Below are 11,288 nucleotides of genomic sequence, written 5' to 3'. Positions count from 1 at the left end.
AAACTTTTAAGTTAGAGAAATATAAGCAGTCTTAGATCTGGGAGTCATCAGGAAATGTTTGATATTTTAAAGAACTGACTGAAAGTTAAACAGGTTAATGTGACATTTCAAAGGGATTTTGAAATTCAATAGCTTTCTCCAGCAGCTGATGTTTATTCTCTGGTTGTAAGGCAAATGTTGAATTTCTTCAAAGGAACAATGATAGATTCTAGAATAACTAGATAAGTTCAATGTTCACTATAGGTTTTTTTTTTTTTTTTCTATATGACCCCTCCCTGTCATAAAAAAATATATGTATATACGTAACAGGAAATGGGAAAACCACCTTGCTGGCTCTAAAACATGGTTTTCTTCATCATCAAAGGGGTTTCTGTGTGAAAATAATTTTATAGGTAAAGAAGTAGATATGGTGCCATTAAGCAGAATCATAAAGAATATGTGTAAATCCAGAAAGAGGACATATTCATTTTTTCCCTTAACATATCAGCACTGTGCAGGAACATAAGACGTTTGCCATCATTTAAATGAAAGCTCCATGGATTGGACAGACCCTCTCAGATGGACATTTTCAAATCTGGTTAGAAAGACTAATGAGAAAGACATGTGACCTCTACTTTGATAAATTTGAGGAGCTTATTTTATTGCTTAGAAACTAGAAATGTATGGTACAATTGTGCATGTAAAATGATTCATAAATGTTTATTAAGATCATGAAGACCACATTTAGGTGAATCAGTAAACAAGGAAAGTTAAAGAACATATCTTCAGGAATTATTAAACATTTAGGTGAAATAATCCTTAAAAGTCATCTGTTCCAAACCTGTATTGGTTTAATTGTATATAACAGAAATTCAACCTGAAGTGATTTCATTAAAAAAAAAAGGTGATAGGGAAGAGGAAAGGAATACAGTGGCTTATAGAGTCCAACAATGGTTGCACATTGGGGCACCTAGGTGGCTCAGTTGGTGGAGTATGTGACTCTTGATCTCAGGGTTGTGGGTTCAAGCCCCACACTAGGTGTAGAGATCATTTTAAAATAAAACCTTAAAAATTGGGTACCCAACCAAATCATGGAAAGGGCATGGATACAGCTGGGCTTCCAGAACAACTGAGATCTAGAATGAGAATGTTCCCTGGAGTAGCTCTCCAATTCCTGTCACTCTTTTTTTACATTGTGGGAATGTGTACTCCTAAGAAGATAGGAACTGGAGAGCTTAAAAGATAGTAATCATAATTAAGAGGTCACCATTGTGCTTACTTCAGCAGCACATACACTAAAATTCAAATGATACAGACGAGATTACTATGGCTCCGGTGCAAGGATGACATGTAAATTTGTGAAATGTTCCATAAAAAAAGTTGAGACAACTAGTAATCCTTAGGAGAACAGTTTCTATAGACGGTTATGGATTGGATAAATGAAAGGCAGGTGAGAAGTTGAAGGTAGCGTAGACTTTTAAGAAGGCAAGTAATGAAAGAAAACAGAATGATGGGTGTGGTATTTTGGTAAGGAAAACAGTCAAGGAGAGATTTCAGTCCTTGTTTGCCTTCTTTCTTTTTTTTTTTTTTTTTTAAGATTTTATTTATTTATTTGATAGAGAAAGCACAGCAGCGGGAGCATAGGGCAGAGGGAGAGGCAGGTTTCCTGCTGAGCAGCTAGCCAGACACAGGGACTCAATCCCAGAACACCCAAGTCCTTGTTTGCTTTTAGCCTAGGGCACTTTTGAGTATGTTTGCAGACGGAAGAAAGATACCAGTGGAGAACAGATAAAAGACTGGAGGGGCAAGCAAAATTAGTTGAACTGAGTCCCAGAGAAAATAGAAAAGGAGCAAGGTTAATCTCTCCACTGAGATGTAGGAGTATAAAATAGAGATAAAGGACAAGATTTATAAATGCCAAGATGAAGATAAGGAGGTGGGAATTACATGGATTCAGCTCTTTAGTATCTGCTCTGTGGTGCTGTAGAAAAGGTCATCAACCCATTCTAAGTATAAATAGTTCCCTTACCTTTCACTAGTTATTTTCCCTTTAACATCTGCAACACACATATTTAGTCCTTCTTATTGGCTTTAAAGTGCAGAAGTCAGAAACTTTTTTATATTCCTACAGCAATCTTCTATCTCTTATTTCACAAAGTACTCATTTCCTTTCCCCCCCTCAAAATGTATTTTGAAGAATCTTAATATAAGGATCACATAGGTTGGCTACCTACTGATAAGGAAGTGTAGGAGGACAAATACTTTCTCCAACCTAAATGAAGATCAAATAACTTTAGCAACTGGTTAATTTTTCCCCATTTTGTTTTGTTATAAATGGGAACTCCACAAGAGCAATGACTGTGTTTTATATACCTTGTCAATGTATTGCAAACACTGGGGGTATTAAATAAATAACAAAAGGGGATAAAGTTTCCAAATAATAAAGCTGACTATAACCCAGTCACAATTGCTGCTAGTCAGAGGCTGAGCTTAAAATTACCAAGAATAAAGCATACACATCCTTAATCATGATGTCCAGAAATGTGAGTTACATTTTGGTAATTACAACTTTCAGTTAAGTCATAAATATTTATGGAATATTTTCTATTTGATTCATAGCAACCTGATGAGAAAGTACCAATATTATCCTCATTTTAAAGTGAAATAAATGAGGATTCAAGAGATTAAAGAGCATGCCCAAGTTTGTATATCCAACTAATATATGCAGACCTGGAATTCAAACTTGTTTCCTGAGTTCAAAGCCAATGGTGTAATTTATACTGCTATACAGACTCCTCCTCAATTTAGCACCTGTAAGAGTTGGATGACAACATTTTTCCTTGTGAAAGAATAAGGAATCATACTATTTGATAGTTTAACAACGCAAATTTTCACCCTGTGCAAGGCAGACAAGTAAGTATATTGTCCAAAGCATAAGGATGGAGTTTAATGGACAGAAGCAATTCAAGATGGAGCATGTTCCATCGTTTGATTTTACCTTTGTACTTTAGTGCCTGGGCAATGTTATATTTAATAAGGCATAAGCTAATGGTAGAAAACTTGTTCAGTATTTAAGGTAAAGAATTGCTTAAGGAAATATGACATTAGCAAAGAGGCAACCTTCTGCTTTGCATATCAGAGCATTAAATTTTATTTCTTTATTTTATTGTCCAATGATTTTGGTAGATTATGGCCAAAAAGTCTGTGAAGAATTTTAAGGTCCACCTAAATAACAGGCATTATGAACTACCACCATTGCATCTTTTTTTTTTTTTTAAAGATTTTATTTATTTATTTGGCAGAGATAGAGACAGCCAGTGAGAGAGGGAACACAAGCAGGGGGAGTGGGAGAGGAAGAAGCAGGCTCATAGCAGAGGAGCCTGATGTGGGGCTCGATCCCACAACGCCGGGATCACGCCCTGAGCCAAAGGCAGATGCTTAACCACTGTGCCACCCAGGCGCCCCTCACCATTGCATCTTAAATAATTAATTCTATTGAACTTTTTAATGGTTTGGGAAATTTATGCTATAACCAGACTTATAAAAAAATAATTTATATTTAAACTTTCTCTTAGTATTCCTGCAGATCATGCTGTGTGTTACCAAACATTAGTTGGAAATAGTAGCTATAAACAGATGACATTTGAGAAAATAATATAAAAATAGTTATGCTTGTTATACAATCCAGCCTCTTTAGAATATGATGCTGATTTTTTACAAACCATGCTTCATTCAACATCGAACATATGGCATTGTGGTTCTTAGAAAAATATATCTCTGATCAAGTTTCTATCACAAAATTTATATTTATGAGGCACTTCACAAAATTCCCTTTTATTCTTTAACACTTACCCCTTTCTATTATAGAGTGTTGCATACACACAACTAATCCATTAGATTAATACAGCAATCACAAAAACTCAATAGAAAAGTCGCTTAATTAAAATAACTACACAATTTTGACCATAAGCAATTTTAGTTAATTCTTATCCATTACAAAGGTTCTAACAGGTAGGACTGGGTTTGTGAGTACATGCTAATATTGCCTCAGATTTCTTTTTCTACAGTAAATTTGAAACATATGCCACCTCAGTTGGTATAAGAAATTCACATATCAATGTGAACAGAGAAAGGGAAAAGGAGTTTAAAAACAAGAACAAATCAAATACTCCATTTTTAATGTTATCCGTTTACTATATAAGTAAAGCAAATATGTTCAGGCCAGGGTCCCACTGAAGGGAGCTGTCTTGTCATCTGTTAAATTAAATATTCTATAAAAATGTGCAAATGGCCCTAAGTAAATTTAAAATATACAGTTAAAAAAAATAAGGTAAAAAGAATATCTAATAAAGGATTAATACCCTAAATATATAAAGAACTTACACAATTCCACACCAAAACAAATAATCCAATTAAGAAATAGGAAGAGAACCTGAATACACATTTTTCCAAAGAAGATATATAGATGGCCAACAGACACATGAAAAAATGCTCAACATCACTAATCATTAGGGAAACGCAAATCAAAATCACAATGAGATACTACCTTACTCCTGTCAGAATGTCCAGTATCAAAAAGACCAGGAATAACAAGTGTTGGCAAGGATGTGGAGAAAAGGAAACCCTCATGCACTATTGGTGGGAATGTAAATTGGTGTAGAAGTAGTATGGAGTTTCCTCAAAAAATTAAAATAGAAATGACACACAACTCAGCAATTCCAGCACTGTGTATTTAGCCTCCTAAAATGAAACCAACTAACTCAAAAAGATATATGCATCTCTATGTTTATTGCAGCATTATTTACAATAGCTAAGCTATGAAAGCAACCCAAGTGTTCATCAATAGATGAATGGATAAATAAGATGTGGTATATGCATACAATGGAATATTACTCACCCATAAAAAGGATGGTATCATGCTATTTGTGACAATATGGCTGGAACTAGAGGGTATTATGCTAAGTAAAACAAGTCAAAGACAAATAACATATAATTTCACTTTTATGTGGGATCTTAAAAACAAAAAAAAAACAAACAACAACCAAAACCAAACCAAACCAAACCAAAAACCAACCCAGAAACAATCATAAATACAGAGAACTGAGTGATTTCCAGAGGGCAGGGGATTAGCAGGATGGGTGAATTAGGTAAAGGGGATTAAGAGGTACAGACTACAGTTAAGTCACAGGAATGAAAAGTACAGTGTAGGGAATATAGTCCATAATATTATAATAGTGTTGTAAGGTGACAGATAGTAATTACACTTACCGTGGTGAGCATAGTATAATGTATAGAATTGTGGAATCACTATGTTGCAAACCTGAAACCAACAGAACATTGTATGTTAACGATACTTCAATTAAAAAAGTCAAAAAATGTCAATCACCTTAAATTGAGTAAATCCATTAATTTAATGGATAATATTGTATAAAATAAAACTATAAAAAAGAAAAGAAGTGACAAGTGTTTTGGATTTCTTCCTAAATAGTCCTAAAAAAAAGTTTATTTATATAAGTAATTTCTATACCCAACATGGGGCTCGAACTCATGACCCCAAGATCAAGAGCTGCATGCCCTTCCAACTGAGCCAGCCAAGAACCCCCCCACCAAAATAGTCAGCTTTTAATACATGTTATGTAATGAATATATACATATATTTTTTTAATGAAATAAAAGTACAGGTATAATTTTTTCATTTGTCGTATATTTTGAATGTTCCATTAAGAACTATCTCATGTTTTGGGATGCCTGGGTGGCTCAGTCTGTTAAGCATCTGCCTTAGGCTCAGGTCATTTTTCCAGGGTCCTGGGACTGAGTTCTGCATCAGGCTCCTTGCTCAGCGGAGAGCCTGGTTGTCCCTCTGCCTGCCGCTCCCCCTGCTTATGTGTACTCTCTCTCTCTGACAAATAAATAAAATCTTTTTCTCTTTTAAAGAACTATCTCATATTTTTTGAGAGATCTGAAATGAAATTAATTTTTTTTAGAAATCTGCAGTGTAGACTCATTATTTCTACTTATTCAAAAACAAAAATCAGAAAAAAGAATTTTATAAACCTCTGAAGATATGTAAAACTCTGCAAACACCAAAGAAAATATGACTTTCAAATGCTTGCAAGTGAATTTTAAGAGATATAAAAAACCTACTTAAGCATACTGTATTCTCATATAAACTATTGGTTGTAACATAATAAATAATTCAATATAAATGACTTTGACCATAAATCACATATCATATATTATATGAAATAGAAAAGAGATATAGATACAATTCATGTCTCCCAAAAGACCCTAGAACTCCAAAGACTATACAGTAACTAATATACAATATTTAAAACAAAATGAATATACAAAATAAAAATATCAACTAAAAACTGTGTACAGTTATTAAATTTAATTTCTTAATAAGCGATGAACTAAGAACTGATGTACCTCTTAAGAACTGATGTATTACACAATGGTATTGATGCTGTATTAAAATGACTGGTAGAAAGCAGCTGATAAGAAATTCAGAAATGTAAAACAATTGCTTGTTTTATATTCACTATATTTTATTGGAAAAGAAATACACATTCGTTTTAATAATCAGTGTTTATTTTCTGTATGTATTGTTTGGATTTCACAAAAACATTTTCCAGCATTAACCATTTAAAACTCATTCATGTATTTTATTATGCATTCTACAGCAAAGACTAAGAAGCAGGCAAGAATCATTGTGATAAACAGCCTAATTACAGAAAGTAGCTCCTATATTTTTACATTACAACATTTTAAAACAATTTTGTGTTTATTGAAGGAATGATTTTTTTCATGCATAGTCAAGATTTTCTTCTATCACAGTATTAGGTTCCCAGGGCTGCTGTAACAAATTACCACACATTGCGTGGCTTTCAATAACAGAAATGTATTCTGTCATGGTTCTGGAGTCGGAAGGTCTGAAATCAAGGTGTCGGCAAAGTTGTTGGCTCCTACTTAAAACTGAGGGAGAATCTCTTCCATGCTTCTCACATAGCTTTTAATGGTTGCCAGCAATCCTTGGTGTCCCCTGGCTTGTAGATCTATCATTCTAATGTCTGTTTTTATCTTCATGTGCCATTCTTCCCTGCATCTCTGTTTCTCTTCTTCTTCTTCTTCTTCTTTTTTTTTTTTTTAGATTTTATTTATTCATTTGAGAGAGATAGTGAGAGAGAGAGAGCGTCAGAGGGAGAAGGGTCAGGGAGAAGCACACTCCCTACTAAGCAGGGAGCCCAATTGTGGAGCTCGATCCTTTTCCTGAGCCAAAGGCAGACACTTAACCAACTGAGCCACCCAGGAGCCCAACTCTTCTCTTCCTATAAGGACACCACACAGATTGGATTAAGGGCCTGCTCTGCTCAGGTATGACTTCAGCTGAACTACTTAAATTTATAATGATCATACTGCCAAATACCTTCCGAGAAAGATGTGAATTTTTTGGGGGGAATACTATTCAACCCAGTGCAGTCACTTTCCATTTAACATAAAAGAAAAAAATCCCCATTGTATACAGGATCCAAAAATGACAGATGAAACAGGTAAATCATTGTTGAATTTAAGAGTGTGATCTCTTATTTTCTAAACAGATACTTGGATGGGAATGTACCTTTGGGAATCTTTCTCATTCACAAATATGACTTATATGCAAGAGAAACTTAAATGTTCTTTCAGGAAGATTCAGTGGAGTAACCTAGATACATTCCTTTTTTTCTAATTTGAGGACACTGCTCCCTAGAATATTTTCTAATTCTGCACAATAAGAAATCAATTCCACTGCAGAATTGCTCAGATTTGAATAAAGTCTACAAAGTGGCAAACAAGCTTGAGAATTTAAGTTAAATATTAGAGACGTAGATAAAGTAAATCTAAGGTGAATTCAAGTATTTAGTTTTTATCCTTTGCCCATACTTATGTTGATATTTTATTCACTTAAACTCACCAATTCAGAATCTGTCATCATAATTGAGATGAATTTTTCCTATATTTGAATAGTTTATTAAGCATATTAGTAATATAAATATGATTTTAGGGATAATTGCTTAAGAAAGCAATCATTTATATATACCTTTAATCTACATGCCAATGTATCCTTTAATTATATCTCTTATTCATCCTTCAAGTCATAATTCAAGAATCACAAGGACAGACCCAGTTTCCCTCAGTAAGTGAAATCCCTACCAGATGTCCTTGCAGTACCCTGTACTGCTTCTTTGTAGCTTTTACCACTGTGTTAGTTTTATATTGATTTCTGTGATTATTTAACTACCATTACTCTTCCCACTAGACCATATACTCTATAGGACAGGTACTGTGAGGTATGTATTTTATTCACCTTTGTTTCTTTGACTAGTTAGTACTTGGTGAATAACCGAAAAAATTAGAAATGCATATTTACACATAAAAAGTTGACGTGTGAATCATGAATCAATCTCCTTAATATGTTAAAGAATCCTTTACCAAGTGAATGTCTCCTAAATAAACATTTTACTATTACAGTTACTATTGGGTAAGTAAAAACATTAGGGGCATATTCATTTTAATATCTTTAATATGTAATACTCTTTTCTATTTCAAATAGAGTTGGTTGAATTATTTTGAATAGCTCAATTAAAAAATGAAGGATTCAAAAGATGACATTTTATTATGTGTCAAAGGCATTCTGGTATATTATTAAAATAAACATAAGTTTCATGAAACATTCTCTATGAGAGCTATTAGAGCAATTCTGCATTTTTTCTTTGCAATGTGAAAAAATGGTATATATCATATTGTGAAATCCCTTTAAAACAATGAATACTATAATTTCAAAAGTGACATCAGTATGATGCATTTTAAAAATAATACCTGAAAATTTAAAACCTATATTTAAGAAGAACTACAGTACTACTTAATTATTCCTAAATAGAAATTAAAATTTCTTCCATGATCATTACTAATTATTTGATCCACAGAAAGTCTGTTGCAAATCTGAATATCTAAATTCAGAATTTAGAGCATGCAGATAAATGATAATCTCTCTCTTTTGACAGCTTGAGTTTACATATTTAGATAATTACACATAGTACTCTTCTTTTTAAAAAATTTCCTGATTAGAGAAAGGAATGCATTTCAAAAGTTAAATGTAATGCTCACATAAACACTAAACACATTTTTCCAGTTTTGAGCTGCTGCTGCTCCTTTAGTTGAACTTTCTGTGTCATGCTAATATTTCTGACATTTTCTTTCTGAGGAAAATGATGGTAAATACTCTTAATTTCCCCACATATATAGTACATCTCTTTCTATATATATCTCTCATACTTTCTACTATTAAGTTGTTCAGTAATATCACATAAAAAAAAAAAGAGAAACTGTGAAGGAAAAACTTGAAGGGTCAAATGATGAAAACTTTCTCATAATTTGATGGCTGCTCTAAGCTTGGCTGAGCGTGCTCTGGGGTTATCCTGTACATCCTGATCTTCTGGAGTAAGTACTTTCTTGTGTATCAATTCCCACATTAAAGGGGCCCTGCCTATAGAGGCTCCTTCCTTGTTTTCATGACCTGAACCCAATTGTGATGCTTGTATCACCTTCTGTCTAGCACTGAGGTTAAACCTTTCTGTCATGCTTATCCCAAGCAGAAATCGTTTCACAATGCGATCCTCTAATGAATGGAAGGAAAGGGCAACAAGGCGGCCACCAGGTCTCAGAAACTTCTGAGCTGTCTTCAATCCTGTATAAAGTTCATTGAGCTCATTGTTCACAAATATTCGGAAAGCTTGGAAAGTCTTGGTAGCAATATGGGTAGATCGTTGGAGCAAGTCTTTCCGTGCAAAAACAGCAGAGGGTGGAAATGCACCTATGAATAGATTTTGTAAAAAGAGGAAAAGAGGACAGGAAAAATTAATTATTTTCCACTGTAAATCTATTGGGTTGTGTATGCATATATTTAAGGAACTGTTTCATTAGAAAATTGTGGCATTTCTCAGTAAACTTGGTCTTGGCTGGATGTTCTTGCTTATCTTCTGGTATTTATCCCAAAGATATAAATGTAGTGATCTGAAGGGGCACGTGCACCCCAATGTTTATAGCAGCAATGTCCACAATAGTCAAACTATGGAAAGAGCCTAGATGTCCATCGACAGAGGAATGGGTAAAGAAGATGTGGTGTATATATATATATATATATAATGGAATATTATGCAGCCATCAAAAAATAAAATCTTGCCATTTGCAATGATATGGATGGAACTAGAGGGTATTATGCTAAGCGAAGTAAGTCAATCAGAGAAAGACAATTATGATATGATCTCGCTGATACATGGAATTTGAGAAACAAGGCAGAGGACCATGGGGGAAGAATGGAAAAAATGAAATGGGAAGAAACCAGAGAGGGAGACACACCGTAAGAGACTCTTAATCTCAGGAAACAAACTGAGGGTTGCTCGAGTGGAGGGGGGTGGGAGGGATGGGGTGGCTGGGTGATGGGTACTGGGAAGGGTATGTGCTATGGTGAGTGCTGTGAATTGTGTAAGACTGATGAATCACAGACCTGTACCTCTGAAACAAATAATATACTATATGTTAATAAGAATATATGTGTGTGTGTGTGTGTGTGTGTGTGTGTGTGTGTGTGTATAAAGCAAGTAACTGACTCCTATTTGGGAAAAAAATTCTTATCACATGAAAAATTGTAGCTCTCTGAGGTAATAACTATGTTTTGCAATATATACATGTATCAAATCATAATGCACCTTAAAATATAATGTTCTATGTTAATAAAAAAAAGAAAATTGTGGCATTTCATCCATTCTTACATTTTATTTCCAAGCATTCTATCAAGATTTAAACTACTGTGTTGGAAACAGCTTTCATAACTCATAAGAGTAACTGGAATCAAACAAGGAGAAAGAGGCAGACAAATATTTGAAGAAATAATGATTAAAAAACTCCCCAACTTGGGTGGAAAATATTAACTCACTGATACAAGAAGTTCAGTGAACTACAAATAGAATAAACAAAAGAAAACTGCATCTAGGCATATCATAATCAAACTAATACAAGGTAAAGATAATCAGGAAAACTTTGAATACAATAAAGAAATACATTACATAAAGGAGAACATAAAAATGATTAACAGTTATTTTCTCGTGAGGATAATGGAAGCTATAAGATACTGGAATAACGTTCAAATTGTTGAGGGAAAAAAATCTGTCTTCCAAGAAGACTATGTAAAACTATTCTTCAGAATTAAAGGTTCAAAGACATTTTTAAATAAATAAAAAAGTGAGAGAATTCTTTGCTAATATGTCTGCATT

The 11,288-nt window shown here is 33.8% G+C and overlaps 1 protein-coding gene and 1 non-coding gene across 8 annotated transcripts in view; one reads left to right on the top strand and one right to left on the bottom strand.

The window, feature by feature from the left end:
* The first annotated feature begins 1,250 nt into the window (after window positions 1-1,250).
* Window positions 1,251-1,357, top strand: LOC113265134 (U6 spliceosomal RNA). The gene has a single exon (XR_003319927.1). It is a non-coding gene; the product is annotated as a U6 spliceosomal RNA (small nuclear RNA).
* A 5,756-nt stretch (window positions 1,358-7,113) lies between these two features.
* METTL15 (methyltransferase 15, mitochondrial 12S rRNA N4-cytidine) overlaps window positions 7,114-11,288 on the bottom strand; it is a 179,732-nt gene continuing 175,557 nt past the window's right edge. For all 7 annotated transcript variants that reach the window (XM_057317054.1, XM_048213946.2, XM_026512202.4 and 4 more), the window contains one exon: window positions 7,114-9,829. In XM_057317054.1, the coding sequence (XP_057173037.1) occupies window positions 9,384-9,829 (446 nt within the window). In that variant the 3' untranslated portion in view covers window positions 7,114-9,383. The remainder of the gene's footprint in view (window positions 9,830-11,288) is intronic.

Source organism: Ursus arctos, unplaced genomic scaffold, assembly GCF_023065955.2.
Source record: "Ursus arctos isolate Adak ecotype North America unplaced genomic scaffold, UrsArc2.0 scaffold_23, whole genome shotgun sequence".
Taxonomy (NCBI): Eukaryota; Metazoa; Chordata; class Mammalia; order Carnivora; family Ursidae; genus Ursus; species Ursus arctos.
This window is presented reverse-complemented; position numbering and strand designations above follow the sequence as displayed.